Source organism: Saprolegnia diclina (genome assembly GCF_000281045.1).
Source record: "Saprolegnia diclina VS20 unplaced genomic scaffold supercont1.8, whole genome shotgun sequence".
In the NCBI taxonomy this organism is placed as follows: Eukaryota; Oomycota; class Saprolegniomycetes; order Saprolegniales; family Saprolegniaceae; genus Saprolegnia; species Saprolegnia diclina.
In genome coordinates this window covers 523,165-547,470 of record NW_008246075.1, presented here as the reverse complement: position 1 = coordinate 547,470, position 24,306 = coordinate 523,165, and the positions used below count along the sequence as shown (strand labels likewise).

Below are 24,306 nucleotides of genomic sequence, written 5' to 3'. Positions count from 1 at the left end.
TCGATCGCGAGGAGGCGGCGCCAAAAGTCGTCGTCGATCTTGAGCCGGTCGAAATCGAGATCGTCATTGTCGTGGTGGAAGGTAGCGCTGGAGGGCGACGCCGCGCCTTGCATATTGCTGCTCGTCGTCGCGTGGTGATGCTCCATGAGTGCCAACATCATACAAAGCTGCAAAGGTCGTGGTGTGGTGCGAACGCGGGCGATTGAAAAGTGATTCTTCGATGTTGATGGTGTTGCCAGAGTGGGATCCCGAGACGGCTGTGGGAGATCGGCACAGAGGCGGCCGGCTGAGAACCTTTTGCGGGTAAACGCCGTAGATAACTTGAACAACTGGCGTACGTGGTCCGTCCACGGCAAGCGTGGTACGCCCAGCTGGCCATCCTGTTCGGCGCCCGCGTCGTAGTGCCACTCTGCTTGTGTAAACTAAACGCAACTAATGGGCGACGAATCCTGTGGTACGAGCAGAAGCCAGCGTGAACGAATGTGTCGTACAGTAATATCGAAAGACCGGCTTCTTGGACGTGCAAGTATATGTGGTGGCGCCGACAAGCTCGGCGAGAGAGGACCCCCTGTGTTTCACGATCGCCGTGCCGTTCGCTGTGTATAGAAAGGGCTCTGCTGGCGACGCCCACTGTGCTCGGAAACGAATCCCACGCTGGGTGCCAAACCCAAGTGATTACTTGATTTATTCCGCTGCCATTTGGTGGTGCCCCGTCACCTCCGAAACGGCAACTTGGCGCGCCTGTCCACGTTCGGCAGCGGAATAGGCCGAGTGTCGAACGCAGGATCCATGGCGCTTCTGAGCAAGAGTGCTGGAAGCAACGCCGCCATGATGGCCATGATGTATCGTCGCTTCTGCGATGACCCGTGTCGCACTGATGTCATGTCGATCGATAGAGAGTACACACGGTTGCGGGTCTGTACTACCGGTATTCCATCTCACCCACAAGTGTCTTTTGCGGCACAGAGACAAGCACAAAAGCATCCTCGACCTCGCGTGTATTGGTATCGCACGTGCGCCATGATGCGATGCAGAAACCTTCTCACGGAGTGGGTGTCGAGTTGGCGTGCTCGGCGTTCGGGCCTTCTCTCGCACCCCCGAGTGTCCTACCGCACATAGCGGAACACGTACCGGTAGTCGTCGCACCTAGAGGCGTCGTGTCGTCGAAGCAAACAACGTCATTTGTAAAGGCGACGACGACATGATACCATAGCTGCAAGCGCCATGAGATCTTATTTGCATGCATATACCGACGCTGCGTGATGACCAAGCCCTCAATACCTAGTAAGCTTAGAGCTCGATACTTGATGATGACGTACCGGGCAATACCGAGTGTGCCTTAGAATCGCGTGACACTGACGCTACGATGCGTTAGTCGTCGGCTGCACGGTACAGTACTATGATCCATGATCCGTGCGCAGCGGTTGACGCAAGTATGAGTTGCTACAAACGACGTGCTTGCAGCATCACCATGCGTGTTTATTAAAGATCATCAATGTCGAGCGCGTTCGGATCTTCCACAACTGCGACGGGCGCAGCCACCTCCTCAATATCATCGAGTTCGATCGCATTTGGGTCAGCGGGCGGCGCGCCCACGGGCACATACGGTACCGTCACGACGTGCGGGAGCTTCAGCAGCGCCAAAAGCGCGTCCGTCTGCGGGTTGCCGACCACTGGCAGTTGGCTCGGTGCGCTGTACGCCGGCGGTGCCGTCAACTCAAACGGCCGGATCCACGCCAGCGGGTTCGACGCGCGGTCCGGCGATGTGGCCGCGATCTCGGCCAAGCGGGTGTCCACCCATGCAATGTCGGCGTCCTCAATCGCCATGTCGTCTTCGGGCACGCGCGGGCGAAGGCGGACGCTGGAGGCAATGTGGTGGGTCGCGCGAAGCACCGCGAGCCAGTCCTTGTCCATCGAGAGGGTAACACTGCCGTCGTCGCTGCCACGAAACGGCGAGCTCGGCGCAATGTCGGTCACCTGCATAAAGTCGCGGTGCGGCAAGCACTTGTCGAGGGCCAAGAACTTGGTCATGGCCTCGTCGCTATGGCGCACGATGGCGGCAAACTTGACGTGCATGTGGCCCGAGAACCAGTGCTTGGGGCGGAGCGAGTGCAGGAGAAACTCGTTCGGTGGCGACCCAAACTCGCCGCGCGCAATCTCATCGCGGAGGAAAGACTTCTTGCGGAGGAGGACGTCCGTGCGTCCGTAGCGCTCAATGCCCCGCGGCCAGTCGTGCGAGAGCATAATGTCGATCGGCGACTCGCGCTTCTTGAGGTGGCCGAGCTGGTAAACTTGAAATTCGCGCACGTGGTAGATGCTGCGCATCGTGCTCTGGTCGTACGGGTACGATTCGTGGTGACCGAACGTAAAGTCGTGCGGCTTGTAGATGCCCGAGAGACCGGCAATGCGCACGCCGTTGACGTTGACGACACCGGCCGACCCGAGGTAAAAGATGTTGGGCGCCACGTACCCGCCGTAGTAGAGGTCCTGCAGGTAGTTGGAGGCTTCGTGGTTGCCGCCAATGAAGATCGTGAGCACGGGCGCGACCTTGGCGCCAGTGTAGTACTCGTGGAAGACGCCAAGCTCCTTGTACTTGTCCGGGCACGCCATGCAGTGCATGTCGGTCTCGTTGCGGAAGCTCTGAAAGTCGCCGCAGCAGAGGAGGAGCTGGATCGGCCGCTCCGGGTCCATCGTGTTCATGTGCTCAATCGTCGCGTACATCGCATCGAGCTGCCCATGGCTGCATCCAACCACCGCCACTCGCAGCGCGCTCATGATGCTTCTCCGTGTCCACGGACGGGTGCAGTGGGCGGATTCGGCATTTCCCACGCCACCACTGGTTTTAATTCGGCATCATATGCCGAATCCTATCGACTGCCCTTCCGGCGCTCTACCGTAAGCCGGATGTCGCATCGCTTGGCTTCCCACGCTAGTATACGTAGCTGGTGCATGGGTAGTGTTGTTGGAAGCGCACCTGCGGTCTCGGTGCGGCGTCGGACGGTGGTCGTGACATGCCACTTTTAAATTTGTATATTCGGCATGTGCCGAAAGCGACACCGCCAGCGCCATTTTGCCCAATCCGATGGCGAGAATCGAAATTATTTCATTTGGCATACAAACATCAAGTGATAGAATCAAGGCGGCGCCGACCGCCTGCCACTAAAGCTTTCTGGGCAGGTGTATCTTGCGCAGTAGGGCGACGAGGATGCATGGACACATGATGGCCGGCCATGGCATGATGATGGCGCAGCCGCAGTACGACTACTACGACCAGTACCCGGAGAACGAAGAGTGGACCGAGATTGCGCGGCTCGCGCCGGCGGGCGCCGCCCACGCTGTCGGCGCCGTGGCTTTTGACCCGTGCCAAGAGGTGCTCTGGACGGGCCACGCCAACGTACGTCGGTCACTCGGTTGCATGGTCAGCCGCATCAACGACGCTATGCTAGGGACGGCTCACGGCGCACCTCCTCCCGACGCTCGAGAAGTACTCGAGCGTCATCTCGAACGCTGGCGCGATCAAGACGCTGATTCCATGCTACGAGTATGTGTCTCTGGCGCCAAAAGCCGGCGACGACGATTTTTGCGTCTAGTGGCATCGTCGCGATCTCCAAGTCGATGGCGGTCTTCCGGTCGCGCGGCTGCGTGCACAACGACACGGTCGCCGTCGACCACTCGCGCGGCGCGCTCACGTGCGGTCACCTCCGCCCGTACGACAGCAACAAGCCCAACGACCACCTCCTACTCGGCAACTCGTTGGGCTGCGTCGCGGCCTACGACCTCCAGGGCCAGCTCAGCCACCCGCTGCACAAGACGCCGATGCCGGTGTGGTCGATGGACTTTTACCACGGAAGCAAAATTGCCATCACGGCCCTCGCGTCACACGACGATGCGCCCATGATGTGTGCGGGCAGCGCCACCGGGCAGCTCGACCTCTTTGACAGCAGCTTGCGCTCGCACCGCGTCGAGTGCTCGATTCCGAACGCGCATGCGGGCAACATCGTCTCGATGGATATGCATGGTCACTACATTTTGACGTGCGGCGTCTCCGCCCGTAGCATCAACCCGTACGACAAGAACGCGCCCGTCAAGGTACTCTGCTCTCTTTGTTGAGCGACACTTAGTAGTGTTAGGTGTACCCGGACCCGCTCATCAAGCTGTTTGACGTGCGCACGATGGGCCTTGTCCAGTCGATGCCGTTTCCCGGGGCGGCGTCGCCGAGCTACGTGCAGTTCCAGCCGCACGCGCAGGGGTCGCACTACTATGCCGGTAGCCGCGACAGCGACTTGTACCTCTTTGACATCACCGAGCCGGGGTCGTATCAGTACACGCCCCTCGGCCCGCTCGGCGCGAATGCGTCGGCAATGACCTTTGCATCGTCCGGCGAGCTCCTCGCGCTTGGTGCGCCCGACGGCGGCGTCGTTCTCTACGACTCGTCGCAAGCGTCGAATCCCAAGGCGCTTTTGGACGACCCGTTGCTGCCGCTGGCCTTTCCCGCGTCGTTCCAAGCGCCGCCGCTCGCCTTGTCGCCGCTCGAGCCCGCGCCCGCGTCCCGGTACCTCTTTCGCCCGACGATCAACGACTACGGCGAGGCGATCCCGCCGCTCTCGTCGTGGCTGCCACCCCATATGGACTCGACGCTCAAGCACGAGGTGACGCTCGTGGTCGCGCCCAAGCCCACCAAAGTGCTCGACCCGAATTTTGCGGCGCGGATCCAGCAAAAGGACACCATTGTACGCAGTGCATCGATTGGTATATCGCACGAGTTGAGGTCGCGGTTAGGGCTTTACGCAGCACGGCGGCGTTCCGAAAAACTCATTTGTGTATGGCCAAGGGCGGTCGGCGGCCGTCGCGACCGTGGACCCGCGCTTTGTCGACAAGAAAATGACGCACCGAACCGCGTCGGCCAAGTCATTTGACGAGTCGGACCCGTGCCACGTCCCGCCACGGTACGATCCAAGTATCCTTCGTATCCAATCTGCATGCCTGGATAGATACAAGTACAAGGAGATCAAGATGAGCAAGCACGGCATGGACGGCTTTATGTTTGATTTTGCCAAGCACAATGGCACGCGCTTTGTCGGGCTCGAGAACTCGCTGCCGTTCTCCTACATCAACGCGCTCCTGCAACTGCTCTACTTTGTGCCCGAGCTCCGCACGCACGCGCTCCTGCACCTCTGCGACGCGCCGGTCTGCGTCACATGTGAGCTCGGCTTTCTCTTCCACATGATGAACGAAGCGAGCGCGAAAGCACCGCGCCACGCCAAGAGCTGCCAGCCCACCAACCTCCTCACGACACTGCGTCAGGTACCTATCGGTCGTTCACTTGATACATTGAAGTTGATGGCGAATCAGGTGCCGGCGGCGACGACCTTGGGGCTCTTTGACACGACCACGTCGATTCTGCCGCGCGCCGACGCCTTCTTTGGCCTCCTCGTCGACACATTGGGACTGCCGTCCGTGCAGCGCATCACGCTGACGTACCCGACCGACCCGGCTGCGCTCCGCGATGCGACCTTTGCCGACGTTGTGAGCGAAAGCCTCTCGGGGCTCCCGGCACCGACGCTGTGCCTCCAAACGGGCGTCGCCGACTGGCTCGAGACGCCAGATATCAAGGAGCTGTGGGCGACCGAGAAGGCGAGTGGCGCAAGCTGGGTGCCCATGCAGTTCCGGGTCGCGGTCACGGACGGGATTGTCGTTGTCCACGAACCGACGACCGACGCAGAGTGGACTCCGGCTGACGATGATTACGTCCTCGTCGGCGTCGCGGCCGGGGTCGTCCGCGATGTCCGCCGAAGCCATCTCGTGAGTGGCCACAACGCGCACCTCGTACGTATTTTTGGCGTATTTTTAACGTATTTTCCGGGACATTTATGGTTTGAACTGGTAGATTGCGCATATCTTGGACCCGGACGTCACGAGCAGTCGGTCGAGTGACGACGAGCACAACTGGCTTCTCTTCAACGACTTTAGCGTGACGCCGACAGTCGGGTTGGACGCGGTGGCCTTTCACGTGCCATGGAAGTTTCCGTCCGTGCTCGTCTACCGCCAACGCGCGACACTGCGGGCGATCGCGACACCCGAGCCGACGGTCGACATTCCGACGTCCGTGTTCCACGCGCCATCGGTGACGCCGTCGTCGTCATCGTTCACGCCACTCGAGTTGGCGACGCTGCCTCAAAAAGGCGACCGCGTCGCGATCGACACGGAGTTTGTCATTGTGGAAATGGAAGAAGCGACGCTTCAGACCGACGGCACGCGTACGTCCCTTCAATTATCTACCAGTAGCTATATATCGGATTCTTCTATTGTGGATTAGGGGTCGTCACGAAGGAAAGCCGACAAGCCCTGGCGCGCGTGTCGCTCATCCACGGCGAAACCAACACGGTGTTTGTCGACGACTATGTCCTTCCGAGCGAGCCGGTGCGCGTTACTACCGAGTGCTGGGACTAAGCACTGATGGGTCTTGGGTAGGTTGTCGACTACCTCACGCGGTTTAGCGGTCTTGTGGCCGACGACCTCAACCCGAGCGTGAGCCGGCACCACGTTGTGCCGCTCAAGGCCGCATACATGAAGCTCCGGTACCTCGTCGACCGCGGCTGCTTGTTTGTCGGCCATGGCCTCGGCAAGGACTTTCGCATTGTCAACCTCTTTGTGCCGCCCGAGCAGGTTTCTCCATTTTGCGATGTATTTGGATACTAGGATATAAATTAGATCATCGACACGGTCGAGTTGTACCAGCAGCCCAATATGCGCAAGATCGCGCTGCGGTTCCTGATCGTGTACCTCTTCAAGGCGCACATTCAGCTCGAGACGCACGACTCGATCGAAGACGCGCGCGCCGCGCTCATGCTCCACAACAAATACCGCGACCTCATGAGCAAGCACGAGTTTGAGCGCACGCTCATGGAGATTTACGCGGCGGGGCGCCAAAGCCGCTGGAAGATCGCCGACCTCGAAGAGTAACGATGCACTCGAGTAGGAACGACAATGCAAATTAATACTGTGGATGCAATAACGTGGTGTCCTCCAAGAAGGGACTCGCCAAAAGAACAGTAGTACGCAGTGCGACCCAAGACGGAGAAGGCCAAATCCAGCAGCTTGCAGTTGAGGCGGTGCAGTTGACAAGGTACTGAGTATGTTCACAATGGCAGAGGTTGACCAGGGGATCGATCGACCGGGGCCCAAAGCCACTGACTCCTCGCACAAACAAGCACATGAATTCATCTTTAGAGCTCCATTTATGGGCTTAGAGATCTAGGTTGATCGAGATGGTGTTGCCAAAGAGGTTGAGTTGCTTGCGGAAACCCAGCTTGAGGTCGCGCGTCGGCAGCCCGCGCGCCGTCCACGACTTGGGCACGTGCATTGTGCTCGTCAAGCGCGGACTCACGGCCACGTGCTCCGGCCATGGGTCGCAGGCTGCAATGGCGCCCGAGCCAAACACTGTCCCGTCGAGCGCCTTCATCGCCTGCGTGCACACCTCGCCGCTGCCGACGACCGACGCCAGCACGCGCTCGGCGAGGAGCGACGTTGCGAGCACCTTGCCCGAGCCGCTCACGTCGACGATGTGCTCGCCGACTATACCGGCTTCGTAGTACCGGATCGCGCCCGAGCCCGTGACCATCGACATGAGCTTGTCGGTGCCAAGGTGCGACGCGTCCAGCAAAATGTCGCCCGAGCCCGTCACTTTCGTTGCCATCGTCGGCGCGCGCAGGTGCAGCGCGTGGAAGTGCGTCGAGCCCGAGCCGACAACGTCGACTTGGAGGCCGGCGTGCAGCGTCAGGTTGGGGGCGTCGACCTGGATGAGCCCCGAGCCGCGAAGCACTGTGTGGAGCTGCTGCAACACCGTGTCCTTGGTAAAGTGCACAAAAATGGCGCCCGACCCAATCTTCTCGACGATCGCGTGGTGCGCGAGCGTGCCGTCCTCGAGCACGAGCTCGCTGCTGCCGACCGACTCGACCGCCCGCAGCGGTTGCGCCTCGTCGAGGAAGATTTCCATGAGCACGCGGCCTTCCACAGTGGTCGCGTCGCGGCTCAAATCGAGGACGCGGCTACCAAGCTTGTACATGTGCACTTGTGCTTTGATGGCTTCGAGGTCGGCCGGGGCGCCCGTGAAGACCACAGTCGTGTGCTTCTCCGAGTGTGTGCTGACAAACACCTTGCTGCCGCTCACGCCTTCGCGCAGCGCGTGCACGTGCGTCTCGTCGAACGTCAGCACCTTCTTCTGACTCGTGGTGTCGTCCACGGGCGGCGTCGTTGGTGTTGCGGTCGTGGTTGAGCTGCCCATGAGGAGGATTGTTCGAAAGTGATCGACAAGAAGCAGCGGTGTCGAATGTTGGGACCAACGTCTCGAGAAAGTTCGCTGCTATAGCAACGGGCACATGTGACGCAACTGGGGCAAGCCACCGCGGGACGTGACGTCGGCCGAGGTGAGAGCGTTCGACAATCATGCAGTTCAACGAGCTGGAAGCGCCATGGTTGGCTAGCTTTACCAAGTGCTATACGGTGCACGCTTCTAAGCACTGGAATTTGCCAGCGCACAAAAGAGTCTTCTTTGGCAAGGAGCGCGGAGCTTGTATGCGTCTACCTCGGCAGCTCGGACCTCCAACTGCGAGCTGCCATGGGTCAATCTTGCTTATTGACCCTTGGAGCTGCCCATCGCTGCATGGACAGGACGCCACGATTGCACAACGCACTTAAGTGGGTGCATCGATTAAGTGCGTATGGCAATTGCCACGAGGCAGTCACAAGTGGACACGTCCAGGATGTTGCCCCGAACCAGTGGCGGTCGCCGCCCCCATGGCCTCGCTGCGGGCGGCGCGAACAGCGTGACCAAGCTCATTGCGATCTGCGTCGCCTCAGTCATGGTCGTCTACTTCATCTGGATGCAGCGTGCGCTGTCACCCGCGACGCCAGCGAGCTTGCACGAGGCCGCTGCGCTCGACGAGGTGGTCCCGACCGTCCACGCCACGCGCCAAACGCGCAAATGGACGCGCAAGCCCGGTCGCCGCTACGTCTGGATCGACATGAGCATTGATGGCAAGAAGGCGGGGCGCATCACGGCCGAGGTATAATGCTCCACCAACCCGTCGCAGTTCCACTCCACCATCTCTAGCTCTTTATGGACATTGTGCCCAAGACGGCCGAGAACTTTCGCGGTCTCGTCACGGGCGACAACGCGCTCGGCCTCCAGTACAAGGGCTCCAAGTGCCACCGCATCATCAAGAACTTTGTTGTGCAGTGCGGCGACTTCGAGACGGGCAAAGGCTACGGTGGCAAGAGCATCTACGGCGGCAAGTTTGGTACAAAGTCCAATCAATTCGCGACATAGCGGCTCATGTATGTGGGATAGCGGACGAGCCCGAGGGCCTCAAGCTCGAGCATAGCAAGCGCTACGTTCTCCAGATGGCCAACTCGGGGCCCAACAGCAACGGATCGCAGTTTTGCTTTATGCTCAGCGCCGCGCCGCACCTCAATGGCCGCCACGTGGTCTTTGGCGAAGTCGTCGACGGCTTCGAGGTCGTCGACGCGATGGAGACCTCGGGCGTCGAGCAGGACGGCGTCCATCTCGACCACAACGTGGTCTTTGTCGATGGCGGCGAAATCTTTGATTAGTCATCAATCGAACTACAACTTCGACATGCTTACTTTGAACTTCGCTCTTGGTGGTCTTTTTGGTTTGTGGCAGTTTGACATGGTGGCAGGCAAGTTGGACGGAGGCCGCCCGCGCTCCGGCCGCAACGCGTCGACTGCCATGATCGTCGGCGCCGTCGTCGCGCTCTTCATCGTCTACACGATCGTCATGCACAGCGTCTTCTCCGTGCCGGCGGCGGCGGACAGCGAAGGCTATCACATTGGCCAGCGGGTGGACGCCAAGGCGGTGCACGATCCCGCGGCAGTCCCGCATCCGGGCGACGACGCGGAGCCACCGACCGCCATGCATCTCTGGGTGCGCAAGCCTGGCCGCCACTACGTGTGGATCGACGTGACGATCGATGGCGTGGCCGCGGGCCGCGTCACGGCCGAGGTACGACGACCGCAACGACCTCGTCCAATGGATGTTGATGAACGATGTGACTAGCTCTACATGGACATTGTGCCCAAGACGGCCGAGAACTTTCGCGGTCTCGTCACCGGCGACAACGCGCGGGGCTTTAGCTACAAGGGCTCGCGCTGCCATCGGATTTTAGCCAACTTTGTCGTGCAGTGCGGCGACTGGGAACGTGGCAACGGCACGGGCGGCAAGAGCATCTACGGCGGCGACTTTGGTACTTATCAAATCTCGTGCAAAAGAGACTCATTCCGATGCGGTAGAGGACGAGAAGGCGGGCTTGGCGCTCGAACACAGCAAGCGCTACGTGCTGCAGATGGCCAACGCCGGACCGAACACGAACGGCGCGCAGTTTTGCTTTATGCTGGCGCCACAGCCGCACCTCAACGGCCACCACGTCGTCTTTGGCGAAGTCGTCGACGGCTTTGAGGTCGTCGACGCCATGGAAGCCGCGGGCGTCGCCTCCGACAGCGACAAGCTCGCGCGCGACGTGGTGCTGGCCGACGGCGGCGAACTCTTCCACTAGGCAACTCCCCATTGCTTTTTGCAGCATCTCATTTCAGGCTGTAACCTCAGCGACTACGTATTCCATGAGATGCATGTTTGTCAGTGATGTTGTTGTTCCCTTTGATTTCTGGAGTACGACGTCAGCGTCATGGGTGCCCCTGGCGATGTCGTCGCACGAGAAACGGCTACTACTGACCAGTGCGACAGCAGTCCAGCGTATTTGATACCGGTGTATTCTTGTCTTTTGTTAGAGTAGAGCATTCGGTTGTATAGTACTAGTAGCAAATGCGATAGATCAATTTACGTCGAGTAGGAACTATAAAACTTGCAGCGTCCTTGTTTGTTAGTTGATTGTTCATATGTCGCAAGACGGGTATTAGGGCCGATGGTTGGATATTATTGTCGTTAGACGGAAAACTGTGCGTTGAGCACCGAGCTGCTACGCGTGTACAAGATCGACGAGCCCCGGGACGACGCGAGCGACGACGGGCTGCCCATAAAATCCTTGAAGAGATGGCTGTCGCGCACGGTGGCAAAGAGCGACGTGTCGCGGTCGCTCGACGCCTCCGAGTTGACCGAGTAGCGCAGCGACTTGTCCGTGAAGCGTGACGTGTAAAACGACGGCACGCGCGTGCTGAACGGCGGCGTGCAACTGCGACTCTCTGGACTTTCATGCGCCAAGATGCAAGTGGGCGGCGCATCGACACTCACGAGCCGCGGCTTTTCGTCGTGCAAGACCGGTGTCTCGCCGTCCGAGTGCAAGGATGAAGGCGACGACGAGTCGAGAGGGCTCAGCTCTGGCTCGGTGCAGGGACGACCGACCTCTTCAAGGAGCGTCGGTGGCGTCAGCGGCCCAAACCGATCGTAGTACGGCGACGCTGCCATTTGCGCTGGCACGGTCGATCGACGCGCGGGCGCTCGGCGGAGCAAGTAGCACACGAGCATTGAGCCGAGGAGGATGACGAACAGCGCTATGTACAAGAGAAGGACGACGCTGCTTGCATCGGGGGCGGCGGTGGCCTTGGGCGGCAGCGACAGGACGGCTTGCGTCGCGGGCAGAAAGGTCGCATTCCCGTGCGTCACGGACACATTGACTGTCGGCGCTGCCGCCCGTGGCATCGCCGTCCCGTTCGGAAGCAGTCGTCGCAGCATATTCTTTCAATGGCGTTTGAAGCCGTCGTTGAAAAGTGGTCGACGTCGTTTTTACCACTTTCGACGTTTTTACACGTTGGTATATGAAAAAGTTTATGGGTTCTAGAGCTCATAGCGTGCAGGTACTGACGGTCACAGGTCGTTTCCATGACGCGAGTAACCCTACCCTCGATAGGGGAAGGGTTTGTGATCGGGCTTGAGAGGGCAGCGCGCTTGTCAGTCGCACCAAAGCACCACATTCGCTCGCATCTGGTCGAATGGCCGTCGTGGTGCCGGCGGCGATCGGCACCCAAGAAAAGATGCAAACCACGGCGCCGTTGAGCAAGGTACGCGACTACGTCCGGCGCCGGACGAGAGCGGATAAGGCCCGAGGCTGCCAGCCTCGCATGTTGAAACAAGCGGTTACCGAGCTTTCGGCAATGTGGGGCACGGTGAATTGGCCAGCGTTGACCGTGGGCGCTAGTGCTCCACCAGAAGAACAGGAGTCATCCTAGCAATCGAAGTAAACGGCTGCTTGGACATATGAACGTACCAGTGGTGTCGCCAAGAATGTCTCGTGAGGCGACGCTGAGCGTGGGCAGGCGTTGGGCAGTCCTTCACGGCGAAGAGCCCGCGCTTGGCTGTCGACGACATGCGCCGCGAGCGAGGCGCGCAGCGCGGAGCGAGGAGCAAGTCATGGTGGTGACATACCCGATTGATGGTCGAGGTGACTGAGAATTTGTCAACCATACCAGCTGCCCATTGGCAGCCGAACATCGCGACCATCCGGAAGGACCAGTCGACCAAAGATACCGCGACGGCAACCGAGATGGGCGCTTCCTCGACGTCATGGCGATCGTCAAGTTACGCCGCCAGGATTGATGAGGATGACCTTCATGCACCTTCTTCGCGCGTGCTCCACTCGTCCGCCGATGTCAACTCGTACGTTGGAAGAGCACTTGCGTTTGCAGTCAAGACGAGCGCCTCGCCGCGACCGCCATCGTAGGAGGCCTAGTCAAGGCGATGGAGAGGGCGGCAACGTACTCGTATGGTGCTACGCCGACGATCGTCAAAGGCTGCGCTGTGTTCGCGATGGGCGGCGAACGGCCATGTCCATGATGTCCTCCACTGGTGCTTCTCGGTGGACGCGCCGGCCTTGCGCTCATCCTGTGCAACGGGCGCCTTGAAGTGACCAACAAGACTACTAGCAATTCGCCTCTTTGTTGCGGTCCAAAGTGTATCTTATCTCTCGACTGTCGGCAGCACAAAGGTGGCCTTGAAGGCGTCTAAGCTGCACTCTCTCGCGCGCGGTCTACGCCGGCGAGGGCACCGACATGCGCGAAGCCGGCGCCTCATTTTGGCGGGACGCTCGACACCGGCATTTTTGAAACCTTAACCACACTATTGCATCGCAGTGGTCTCGATGCGATGCCAGTACGCTGCAGGAAGATCGACGTCGTCGCCAACGCGCGCCGGCGAGCAACATGCTTGGCCTCGTCCCTGCCACATCCACGACCATGCGCGGGTGGCGCAAGGGGGTACTGCGGCGCGGCATTCTGGGATATGCAAGTGTGACTGGCCGATACGTAGATGGGCCCGCATGATCAGGACGCCGGCTCGGCGCAAGGCGTCCTGGCAACTTCCTCGCAGCACTGCCGAGGGCGAAGATCGCGCCGGTGCTGATGATGCGCGTATGCGTCGACCCAGACCGGTCGAGATGAGTCCGACGGCGCCGCTCTTCGATGCGCCTCGCTGCCGCGTACATCGACGCCGGGGCTCATAAGCGATTTTTTTGTCGATACTCTATACGCCCGACGACCCCCAGACGCCGTCGCGTCACCCGATAGCTCGGCATTTTGGCTGATGCAGTGCAAGCTACTAGCAAGTGCCGTCGGTATCTTTTGAGACAGAAAGTGCAACAAAATGGCACCCACATAGCATGAGAAGACGACATGTCTGTGTTGCCAAGATTGCGTGATATATATTGGCGCCTTCCTGTGACGAGGTGCCTTTGATGGGGCAAAGCAGCTGGATGGATGCGTGTACAACTTGTCTGCAACCTGAACCGTCGTCCTGGCGCCGCGTCGAGCGCTATCCTATCGAGTCCTAGTAGCCAATGGCGAGGAGGCACAATCTATTATAGTCGACTACTCTAGTCGAGCGAGGGATGGTGCAAGCAGATCGTGGCTCAGTCCTCGATGCCCTGCAGAGCGCGGTCGAATTACCGCTCTTTCTCCGCGCGATGATTGGATGAAATTCAAATACGCATTGATGATTGGCTTAAAATATGCAGGCAATTTGTGAACCACCCTGGCGTTGAAAGCACTGTGAATTCGTATGATGGAGGCGACAGCAGCCGATGGCCACAGCCTGGCGCCGGTCGCGGCCGCGCCGCCGGCCACTGCATCCCCCGCCGGCGCCAACGACCGCGACATGACGTCAAATGACCCGGACGACGCGGCGCCGCTGCCTCCGCCGACGCCTACGGACGATACGGCCGCAGCTGCCGACGGGCCGTCGGCCGATGTGGACATGGGCAGCGCCGACGTATTAGACGCTGCGACCGCGTCGCCGATGGATGCCAATGACGAAGTCGAGGCTGCGCCGTCGGAAGGCAATGCGACGGACGCTGGCGAGCCGGAGGTCGAGGCCGGCGCCGGTTCGACGGCCGATTCGGTGGACGAGACGGCGACGATTCAAGATACCACAGTTCTTCATGACGCATCCGAGGCGCAAACAACCGGCGCCAAGACGACGCCGTCGAGCGAGGCCAAGGCAATTGACGGCTCACTCAAGCGCAAGCGCAGCGAAGACGCGGGTAGCGTGGCGCCGATCGTGTCGCGGGACGAGATGGCCAAGAAGGAAGAGGACGTGGGCGTGCTCGAGTTTGACGTGATCACGAACGACGGAACGCCGGACCGCATGATCCAGCTCATGACGCTCAAGAACATCTTCTCCAAGCAGCTGCCCAAGATGCCCAAGGAGTACATTGTGCGCCTCGTCTTTGACCGCAACCACCACTCGATGGTGATCCTCAAGAACAAAAAGACGGTCGTCGGCGGCATTTGCTACCGGCCGTTCTTGGCAAACCACTTTGGCGAGATCGCGTTCTGCGCCATTACGGCGAGCGAGCAGGTGAAGGGGTATGGCACGCGGCTCATGAACCACCTCAAGGAGTACGTCAAGACGCAGGGCATCTCGCATTTCCTCACGTACGCCGACAACTATGCGATCGGGTACTTTAAGAAGCAAGGCTTCTCCAAGATCGTCTCGATGCCCAAGCCCAACTGGTTCGGCTACATCAAGGACTACGACGGCGGGACCCTCATGGAGTGCTGCATCCACGAGCACATCAACTACCTCGACATTACGTCCATGGTCCAGACCCAGCGCAAGGTACACACAAAATGCATCTTGCGTCAACCTCATCATATTCCACGGAATTGTCTAGATGCTCATGGAGAAGATCCAAGCACGCTCCCATGCCCATGTCGTTTATCCGGGCTTGACGACCTTTTGTGAAGCACGACTCGTCGACGTTTACTCGGTGCCGGGTGTCCGTACGGTCGCCGACGTCGCTCTCCTCATCTGACTCGCGTGGTGGCGTAGGCGAGGCCGGCTGGTCGCAGACGATCATCCGCAACAACCGCATCGGGTACGTCGTCCGTCGCAGCCAAGCAGGAACACTCACACAGTTTATTCGGGTGCGTAGGAGCCGCGAGCCAGGGAGCTTGAAAGCGCAGCTCCAGACGCTCTGGAAGTCGCTCTCGAACCACCGCAGCGCGTGGCCGTTCCACGAGCCGGTCGACACGCGGCTCGTGACCGACTACCTCGAGATCGTCAAGACGCCAATCGATTTGACGGCGATCGCCAAGCGCATTGAGGAGAATGCGTACGCCAACAAGGCGGCGTTCAAGGCCGACCTTGTCCTCATGTGCGACAACTGCATGCTGTACAACTCGAGCGACACCAACTACTACAAGTACGCCCCTCGCTACCTACAGCGAGGCGACTTATGCGACGACATCGTGTAGGGCCGCCAAGGACCTCCTCGAATTTGTGCACCGCAAGGTCGAAGTCGACGACGCTGGGCCATCAGCGTACAACAGCAAGACGCAAAAGAAGGCGTTCTCGCGGTAGATGCGTCCGACCCATGTATTTGCAGTTTAAAAAAAGTATCAAGCGTCGCCGACGATGTCGCACCCGTCAAAGCGACCACCCCATCCTCTGTGACTCATAGTACGCAGGCTCGCTGCCACCACAAGCAGTCGCCACCCCAAGCAGCCACGCCCTCGAGGTCGTTCACTGGCGCGTGGCAGCATACTCGTACATCTTAGTAGCTGCAGCTTCCATCACGTTCGTCGCCGTGTTCGACCATCCTCTGCGCCTTCCATCCTTAGCATGCTTCTAGCCATTGTATCGTGCATGGCATGTCATTGCTTCTAGCATGCACAGGTCGCCATCCTGGTCGGTGGTCGCGACGAGTGTCTCTGCTGCCCGGTTTATCCGGATAAACCTCCACAAGTGGATAGTGCTGTATCGAAAGAGAGAGGATGACACAATGGGCGAGAGCCAACGGTTTATCGCTGGTGCGCACGGCGAGCTTGGAGCGTGCACTCATCATTTTTTGAAGACAAGAACGATGGCTTTGACCAAGGAACAACACGATGAACTCTGCGTCGCCTACGCGTCCATGATCCTCTTCGACGGCGAGGCCGAGATCACGTCGGAGGCCCTCGCCAACGTCATCGTCGCCTCGGGCAACGAAGTCGAGCCGTACTGGCCCATGCTCTTCGCCAACCTCCTCTCGCAGGACGGCAAGATGCTCGAACTCATCACGTCGGGCGGCCCGTCGTCGGGTGCCGCTGCCCCGGCTGCCGCTGGCGCTGCCGCCCCGGCCGCCGCCGCTGCCGACAAGAAGGAAGAGAAGAAGGAAGAAGAAGAGGCTGACCTCGGCGGTGGCATGGACATGTTCGGCGGTGGCTCGGACTATTAAGCTAATGCATCGAGTTTAGTTGTAACTGAGATATGTAGCTGTCGACGACGATTCAACTCGACGACACAAAGCTAATATATGCCAGGAGACCTCTTGCCTTCACACGCGATTCTTATTCTCGTCTTTCTCTTGCCTTGCCAACACCAGGCCACCGCACCTCGATGGGCCGCGACGAGGAGCCCAAAGCAGTGACAGCTTTCGAGCGACGTTGACCGGAGCAACAACCGCGCGCCATCGCTGTCGACCTTTGCCTGAAAAAAAGCGCACCGTTGGTAGCAGCCTTCCTCATCTCTTGGACTCCGCGCCTCTACTCGTTGCCATCAGCTCGACAAGTGTCCAAAGACGTACGTGCGCGCGACGCCGTCGTGGACGGCGGGTGCGGCTGAGTGCACTTGCGTGTGCAACGCTCGCTACGCCCTTGGCGGTCCTCTACCGCGCCGCCTCGCACCGTCATCGTCATTTCAAGATTGGCGCTCGTTCGACGACTTACCACCATGACCAGCATGGTACGCTACTCGACGTTGCTGCTACTGGCACTCGCGGTTGCGACCGCTGCCGCCGAGTCGTCGTCGTGGAGCATGAAGAAGGTGCGGTCGATCCAAGCGCGCGTGCAGGCGACCGCCCCCGTGTACGACACCAACAAGCAGGCGTGGGTCGCGCTCTTTCAGAAGGGCACCGATACGTTCACGCAGCGATATCGCGCGGCGATGGACACGATCAACACGGCGAGCGTCGAGGGCGCGCTCATGTACGTGCAGGCCGAAGGCATCGACAAGCGCGTGAACCCCAACTGCATGCGCAAGGTCAACATGAGCTACGTGTGGTTTTACGACATTACGATCGTGCAGCCAACGGCCGCGATCGCCGAGTTTGGCGAAACCGCGCCGATGGCCGAGTACTGTCCGTTTGTCGCGCTCGACCTCGGTATGTGCACGCCGATTGGCGTCGAGATTCCCGCCGAGTGCAAGGAGATTGACGGCCTCGACGGCTTTCCCAAGCTCGGGCCGTGTGTGGGCGGCGAGCCACGCAAGGACGACCCGCGCGCGCCGTATGAAAACAACATTTGGTTCTCGTACCCGAACTCGTGCTACTCCAAGCCGTTCGAGAAGAAGGACGAGGCGTGCCGGGCCAAGCAGACGGGCGGCCTCTGCGAGTTTGGCAAAGATCCGGACGGGATCTCGTGCAGCTTTAGCTTCAACGTGCTCGGGTACATTGCGATCGACGATGTTGTGGGTATTACGCAGCTCGCCAACGAAAAAACCGGCAAGCCGTACACGGGGTTTCGCGAGTTCTGCCTCGCGGGCAACGTCGAGTACGACTCGGTGACCAAGGAGGGCCTCCCGTTCTGGAAGGACCCGCTGAGCCGCCAAGCCAACGAAGCGCGGTCGCAGGCCATGATGGACATGTACAACCTCATGGTCAACTCGTCCTCGTCCTCGTACATGAAGCCGCTGCCCGCGGTGGCATCGCTCGCCAAGGAAAACCCGCCGTGCTACGAAACCAACAAGCGCTGCGCCGACGCGCCCAACGGGTGCCGCCGCAAGCTCCTCGCCCAAGTGTGCGAGGTCTGCACATCGCCAGCCGCCGACTGCATCAAGCGCCCGGCGTCGGCCGCGCCCTTCCCGACCCTTGCCAAGGTCGAGCGCAAGGTCGATGATGCCAAGCTCATCACCAACACGACGGGGCAGTTTGGCAAAAACTCGACGGGCAAAGCCATGTCGCTTGACACCAAGGACCTCAGCGCGACGACGGCGAGCGCTGCGATGCAGACTGCGTCGACGACCCTCGCAGTGTTGCTCGCTTCCATGGTCCTTCTTGCGCTGTAAGCTTTCGAACATAGACTAATCATGACAAAGCGGCACCCTCGATACTAACTTCGTACTCGCTGCTACTCAAGTTAACGTCAGAGGAGGAGAGGACCAGAACGTCCACGGTGGACCGGTCACGCAGTGACATCTCTTTGTAACCCTAAGTGCAAAGTGATCCGCTCATTCCGACATGCGGCGACATACATCGTGTCGTGGTGGTGCGATATCTGCAAACGTTATATAGGGTGAAACTCATCTTACTAGTTTAGTGTACTTGGTCTAAGGTACGACACGGCGTCGTCAATACTCGTCGTCCTCCATGTCCAAGGTTGGTGGTCCATAGCTTGCCGACGGTTGCGCAGGCGATAGCGGCGTGCCGTCGACGCGGTCGACCCAGTTGTTGGCAGCACGAGGCGGCACAGGTCTCGGTGCGGCGGCGCCCTGCACTGCCAGGTGGAGATCCGGCCGGTACAAGGGCGAGATGTGCATGCAGATGCGGTGGAGGCGAGCCCACGCGTCCGCGGTCGCCGCGGTTTTGGCGTCCGCAAGGCGGGCCGCCGTCGCACGTCCGACCTCAAAGTACAGCACGCCGTGCACATATTCAGTGTCGCCGTTGGGAAGCCGCGCGTACTTGGTGCTCATCTAGACCAAAAGGTTACATGAATGCAAGTTGTCGACGCGTAGCATACCGCCATGGTGCGGGCCGCCGGGAGGATGTCGGGGATCGAAGCCACTTTGCCGAGCTGGATTTGCTTGCTGAGGAGCGCCCAGTGCGTCGCTTGCAGGTAGAGCTCCAGAAGCACGACGCGGTGGGCGTCTTCCAAGCTGCGCGCGGGCAGCTCGAGGTATGTGTGGGGCCCAAAGCGCACCGACCCTTTTGTCCGGACGCACGTAATCTCAAACGGCAGTTGGATCTCGACGCTCGCCTTCTTGAGCTCCTTGACGAGCTCTCGAAAGTGCGAGAGACAGTTGTAGTGCGCAATGCGCAGCTGTTTCATCGTCCCGAGCAGCGTCGTGAGCTTCACCGAGAAGAACCAGAGAATAGAGTAGAGCTCGCGGTCCGAGTACGAAAGGATAATCGGCTCGGACGGCAAATCGGTTGGACCGTCGACGTCCTGCTCGTCGTCGTCGTCATCACTGTGCTGTCCGATGACGTCGTCGTCGTCATCGATAAACGCTGCGCTCTGCGCACCAGGAGCACTCTGCCCTACACCCTCCAGAGGTGGGCTTACGACTGCAGGCGGCGAGGGCATCGCGACCACACGCGGAGACGTCATCGGTGGGTATACGACTGGCCGCGCGGCGTCAGCGACAGGCGGCGGTATCGCAGCTCGTGGCGCCAAACCGTCAATGGCGACTTGCGACGCTGGGACTGCCGCGTCGGCGCGATGCGCGGGTAGCTGCAAGCCTTCGTCCTTGACGTGCGCCCGCTTGGCAACATGCAGTGGGCTCGACGGTGGGCTGTGCGGTGGGCGCTTTGCCCGCGCCGTATCCGGTCTCGGTGCCCCGCAGACGCGGCACGGGCCACGTACGGTCTCTGGCTGGAAGTGTCCGCAGCCCTCGCTTGCACCATCGACACAGGCCTCGTCTTTCGGCAGCACGAGAAGCTCCATGCTGGCCGTGGTTTGGCACACGGCGCAGTGGCGGGTGCTCACGCCGCCGTGGGGACAAAGCGCCGCGGTCCCAGCTTCGCTCAGCCGTCGGTCAAGCGCCGGCGGGATCGAGCAGATCGGGCAGACGTCGTGGAGGTTGCTGTGCGCACAGAGCGCGGTCAACTCGGGCTTGACAGCAACGATGCGCGCTGAGACGCAGGCTTGGCAAAAGTCTTGAGTCGCGCGGCCGTGGGCGCAGAGCGTGGGGGGCGCAGGCTGATCGGTAGCCGCGTCGGCGCTGTGGTCGAGGCCAGAGTCGTCATCGGCGTTGTCTTCTTCGTTGTTCAAGATGTGGTTCACGCTCGCCGATGTCGGCCGCGGCTTGTATGCATCTGTGACGGCAGTCGGTCGACTTGGCGGGATCGTACGCAGCGAGACCTTGCTGCGTGAGAGGTATTCGTGAAGGTTGAGCTTGCGCACAGTAGTCGGCGGTGGCACGGCGGTCGGCTGCTGCGTGTGCGATGGCGGGCGCTCGGGAGGTCGTGTCGCAGGAACGAGCGGCGCTGAAGTTGGAGCCGACTGTGACGATGATGACGCTGATGCTACCGGTGCCAAAGTTGGTGGCGATGGAAGCGGCGGCGACGGGACAGCGGCGCGCTTCGTTGTCGACTGCAACTGGCTCGTCGCGACGTGGATGGCCGGCTCGGCCTTGACGGCCAGCGGTTCGGCCTTGCCCACGCTGTTGTGTGATGGAGGCTCTGGAATCGGGCGAGTGCTACGTGCTGGTGGCGGAAGGCGGGGCTTGGGCGCCGGCTCCTTTGCGGGGAATACGGGCCGTGTCGGGCGTGCGACAGGCGCCTCCATCTCATCGTCGGCATCCGAGTCGTCCGAGTCATCGATGATGCGATTGCTGCGTCGACCAAGCTTGGGCTGTCGTGGCATCTCTTGCTCTTCGGTCTCGTCGTCGTCGAAGGCGCGCGGGCGCTTGCCGGCCGCGCCTCTCGGTACCTCGCGCTGGAGCGTCGTCGCCGGCCTGGCCGCCGCCGGGAAGAGCGCCATGACGCCGCGGTACTGCTGGCACATCCATCGGTCGCAGTAGTGGATGTACGGGTTGCTGATCTCGACGTCGCAGAGCGGGTTTGCACACTGCTTTGCCTTCATCTTCCGCGCCGAACAAGCAACGGATTGCAAGTCGAACACACTATATGATATTGCTGTGCCATTCGGAAATAGTGTCGTGAGGAATCAAAGCGAGGCAGAGACATTGATGGACAGCGAAATTAAGGATAAGAAAGGATAAGACATGATGCACCTCAATGGACGCAAACACTCGAGCGCGTTATTCCGTCCGCAGCGCTATCAGCCATATCTCACGCAGGCCACCGCGATGCATTGTGCGGGCGTCTTGGTCAAGATTTCCGGAATTTCAGGAAACACGTTCCGAGATTCCGGAATTCTGCTCCAGACCAAAACCAACCTGTTCTGCCGGTCCAGCATGATTGGCTACAACGGTAATTTTTGAAATTACGATTCAAAATCCGGAATCTTTGAACGAGTTGGTTGGCATTTGGGATTCTCGACAACTACGCTCTCTCGGACAGGAAGGACGATCCATTCTATCGCTGGCATCTCTCACATGATGACAAGCAATGTACATCAATAGCTCTTACCTTGCATAGTAGCACCACTCCCAATACATGCAGGTGTGTTCCAACGCTGATCCCCGGAGGCCATTGCGAGCAGAGCTCAGGTTGGCACCGCCACGGATTCATCCTTCAGCCCAATCAACACTAGTACTGCATCACAGGACAGTTTGGCCCCTTTCTCGCGAGCCTTACAGAGTGTTGACCAAGTGCACAACCTGCACTCTGCCTTTCAATCCTCGATGATGTCGTCAGTCATTCGCGCGGCCAGAGCCAAAGCCGCCACAACAGGGTCTTGATGCAGCTCTTGATGCCCTTGGCTGCCGCCATTGATTGGTGGCAATGATCAAATGATCAACGACACGGTTCAGAAGCAGGACGAGTGGACCTCTGGCATCCCATGATGGTCGTGTCCAGTCACAACGTCGTCCTGTCGCTCGCGTCGCATCAATCCACGAGTCAGCCTTGCGTTATCACGACAGTCCGACGACCGCCTCGTTGTGACTGGACATTCGTACATGATAAGATCTCAGTGTGCCCTTGCTTGCAACAGAGGTCTCTGGTCCGTCGCCCGAATCATCATCCAGCTTTCGCGGTTGAAGTCGACGGTTGGGAGGAACGCGGCCACGCGTGGGCGCGTCACGGCGTGGCTTCCAGCCCCGAACCAGACGCAAGAGCAGACTCGTAAGCGCACAATAGCAATCTGGTTCTTATCGGTCTTTACCATCATTGCTGCGCATTGTATGTCGCTGACTCGTGTAGCATCACAATCTATGGCTACTCCCTCTTTGAGAAAATAACAGGATTGTATGTAGGGAATTTGTCGCTCATAGGGTTGGGCAACTCTCTCGGTGCAACGAAAGAGGCCACATTTGTAATCCGGCTTCGCGTTCATTCGGCATACAAAGGCCAAGATAACAAGTGGCCACGAACGTCAAATTTAAATTCGAGTCGCGCGGGTGGTGCGGCAAAGGAGCAAGAGACCGCGATGGAAGCCTCGTCGTCGAATGGCATGAAAGGTACCAAGATGGAGACGACGATGGAAGACGACATGGCTGTATGTGTAGACCCCCTTGCCGACCTCTCGGCCTACACGACCAGCGCAACGGCGACGCCCGCGGCAACGGCCGCCGATATCTTCCGCGACGAAGACGCGTTCTCGTGGCTCTTCCTGACCTCCGATTTGGCGCCGCTCGACCAGAGCATCTCGTTCCCGACCGACGAAGACCTCGTGGACCTGACCGAGCCCAACCCGGTCGACATGTCGGCGTCGTCGCAGCCATCGGTCATGTCCACAATCTCGTCTGGCATCCCGCCCTTCCTGAAGCGCGATACGAGCAACAGCCTCGACTCGGTTCTCGCGTCCGACTCGGACTCGGGCTCCGACTCGGACCAGTCGCAGGACAGCGCGTTCTCCAACTCGACCGTTGGCACGTCGGACGTCTTGAACAAGAAGAAGCGCAAGCGGCTCGCACGGAACCGCGACTCGGCCCGCGAGTCCCGGAAGCGGCGCCTCGCGCGCATCCAGCAGAACGAGATTCGGCTGAAGAAGCTCGAGATGGAGAACATTGAACTCAAGATGCGCTTGAAGATCGGGAAGGAAGCCATCTTGGTCGAGCGCCAAGAAAAGGCCACAATCAAGCAAAAGATGGAGCATTTACTCAAGTCGAATGCGAGCGAGGCCGAGATGGCGACGTTCGTCGAGCAGTACAAGGCGCAGTACAGCGACTATGGCGACAAGCGCAAGGAGACGATCGCGTTCCATACGCAGCGCGTGCGCGACCTCCTTTTGCCGACGCAGGTCACCAAGATGTGTCTCTACTCGGTCGAGCAAGGCGACTTTGTGAGCATGAAGAAGAAGCAGGCGGCCGTCGCGCTCGAGTCAGCTGCGCACATGGACCACATCCAGGACGAAGCGCCATCCAACCTCTGGGCAATTCTCGCCAAGGAGCTCGACATCTCGGAAGCCCAGCAGCGCCAGATTTTTGCGCGCCGCGAGAAGATCAAGTACCTCCGCGAGAACCTCAACAAGAACCTTGGCATTCTCCGGTCGTTCGAGAGCGCGACGCAGGAGAAGAACGAGACGCTGGAGGCCGAAGTCGCGCAATTGCAGACGATTTTGACGCCCCACCAAGCGACGCGCTTTATCATTTGGGTCAAAGAGAACCCGGCGTTCATGTACATGCTCGACAAGCTCGTGCAGTCGATCATCCACGGCACGGACGACAAGCCCGCGCCCGCATGAGGATGATACATGCATCGCAGCCGTACGCTTCTTGTTGTCCTAATTTATACGCGCCATGTATCCTCTGCGATTGCTTTCTTGTGCACAAATTGTTGCTCGAAATGTACTCGATCTGCCCCCATACCACAGACGTGCCCGTGGAAACTCGACATTTCTACTGCAAAACATAAACTTGATCGTATTACAAATTATTGTTAGTCGGACGCTGCACGGGTTGAAGGACGTTGATAGCAAGCTAAACGCAAGGCAGAGAGCTTTGTCGTTGATGGACGGCGGCAGGCACAGTGTTGGAGAAGGCTACAGATCGCGAGCGATGGTGTAGATCATAGTGCCAGC

General features: G+C 59.7%; 10 protein-coding genes across 10 annotated transcripts; 6 read left to right on the top strand and 4 right to left on the bottom strand.

The window, feature by feature from the left end:
- Positions 1–1,417: 1,417 nt before the first annotated feature.
- Positions 1,418–2,827, bottom strand: SDRG_03443 (hypothetical protein). Its single transcript, XM_008609077.1, has one exon. It carries the CDS (start codon positions 2,773–2,775, stop codon positions 1,483–1,485), a length of 1,293 nt encoding a protein of 430 aa, XP_008607299.1. The 5' UTR covers positions 2,776–2,827; the 3' UTR covers positions 1,418–1,482.
- Positions 2,828–3,138: 311 nt separating this feature from the next.
- SDRG_03442 (hypothetical protein) lies at positions 3,139–7,047 on the top strand. The gene is made up of 11 exons (XM_008609076.1): positions 3,139–3,394; positions 3,447–3,541; positions 3,591–4,089; positions 4,131–4,730; positions 4,780–4,946; positions 4,992–5,304; positions 5,353–5,826; positions 5,888–6,257; positions 6,317–6,420; positions 6,472–6,666; positions 6,712–7,047. Exons 1-11 carry the CDS (start codon positions 3,206–3,208, stop codon positions 6,961–6,963), a joined length of 3,258 nt encoding a protein of 1,085 aa, XP_008607298.1. The 5' UTR covers positions 3,139–3,205; the 3' UTR covers positions 6,964–7,047.
- A 147-nt stretch (positions 7,048–7,194) lies between these two features.
- Positions 7,195–8,615, bottom strand: SDRG_03441 (hypothetical protein). The gene has a single exon (XM_008609075.1). It carries the CDS (start codon positions 8,282–8,284, stop codon positions 7,247–7,249), a length of 1,038 nt encoding a protein of 345 aa, XP_008607297.1. The 5' UTR covers positions 8,285–8,615; the 3' UTR covers positions 7,195–7,246.
- Positions 8,616–8,674: 59 nt separating this feature from the next.
- On the top strand, positions 8,675–10,661 carry SDRG_03440 (hypothetical protein). Its single transcript, XM_008609074.1, has 3 exons — positions 8,675–9,065; positions 10,079–10,265; positions 10,312–10,661. Exons 1-3 carry the CDS (start codon positions 8,721–8,723, stop codon positions 10,572–10,574), a joined length of 795 nt encoding a protein of 264 aa, XP_008607296.1. The 5' UTR covers positions 8,675–8,720; the 3' UTR covers positions 10,575–10,661.
- A 299-nt stretch (positions 10,662–10,960) lies between these two features.
- On the bottom strand, positions 10,961–11,707 carry SDRG_03439 (hypothetical protein; the record flags this gene model as incomplete). Its single annotated transcript, XM_008609073.1, has 1 exon — positions 10,961–11,707. One exon carries the CDS (start codon positions 11,705–11,707, stop codon positions 10,961–10,963), a length of 747 nt encoding a protein of 248 aa, XP_008607295.1.
- A 2,289-nt stretch (positions 11,708–13,996) lies between these two features.
- On the top strand, positions 13,997–15,909 carry SDRG_03438 (hypothetical protein). Its single transcript, XM_008609072.1, has 5 exons — positions 13,997–15,082; positions 15,138–15,246; positions 15,296–15,341; positions 15,399–15,668; positions 15,721–15,909. Exons 1-5 carry the CDS (start codon positions 14,024–14,026, stop codon positions 15,824–15,826), a joined length of 1,590 nt encoding a protein of 529 aa, XP_008607294.1. The 5' UTR covers positions 13,997–14,023; the 3' UTR covers positions 15,827–15,909.
- A 310-nt stretch (positions 15,910–16,219) lies between these two features.
- SDRG_03437 (hypothetical protein) lies at positions 16,220–16,755 on the top strand. The gene has a single exon (XM_008609071.1). The coding sequence runs from the start codon at positions 16,248–16,250 to the stop codon at positions 16,680–16,682; it is 435 nt and encodes a 144-aa protein (XP_008607293.1). The 5' UTR covers positions 16,220–16,247; the 3' UTR covers positions 16,683–16,755.
- A 307-nt stretch (positions 16,756–17,062) lies between these two features.
- SDRG_03436 (hypothetical protein) lies at positions 17,063–18,670 on the top strand. The gene has a single exon (XM_008609070.1). The coding sequence runs from the start codon at positions 17,177–17,179 to the stop codon at positions 18,506–18,508; it is 1,332 nt and encodes a 443-aa protein (XP_008607292.1). The 5' UTR covers positions 17,063–17,176; the 3' UTR covers positions 18,509–18,670.
- Positions 18,671–18,719: 49 nt separating this feature from the next.
- On the bottom strand, positions 18,720–21,280 carry SDRG_03435 (hypothetical protein). Its single transcript, XM_008609069.1, has 2 exons — positions 19,180–21,280; positions 18,720–19,132 (listed from the first exon to the last, which is right to left on the bottom strand). Exons 1-2 carry the CDS (start codon positions 21,241–21,243, stop codon positions 18,791–18,793), a joined length of 2,406 nt encoding a protein of 801 aa, XP_008607291.1. The 5' UTR covers positions 21,244–21,280; the 3' UTR covers positions 18,720–18,790.
- A 1,352-nt stretch (positions 21,281–22,632) lies between these two features.
- Positions 22,633–24,165, top strand: SDRG_03434 (hypothetical protein). Its single transcript, XM_008609068.1, has 2 exons — positions 22,633–22,744; positions 22,793–24,165. The coding sequence occupies exons 1-2, from the start codon at positions 22,714–22,716 to the stop codon at positions 23,968–23,970; spliced, it is 1,209 nt and encodes a 402-aa protein (XP_008607290.1). The 5' UTR covers positions 22,633–22,713; the 3' UTR covers positions 23,971–24,165.
- Positions 24,166–24,306: the final 141 nt, after the last annotated feature.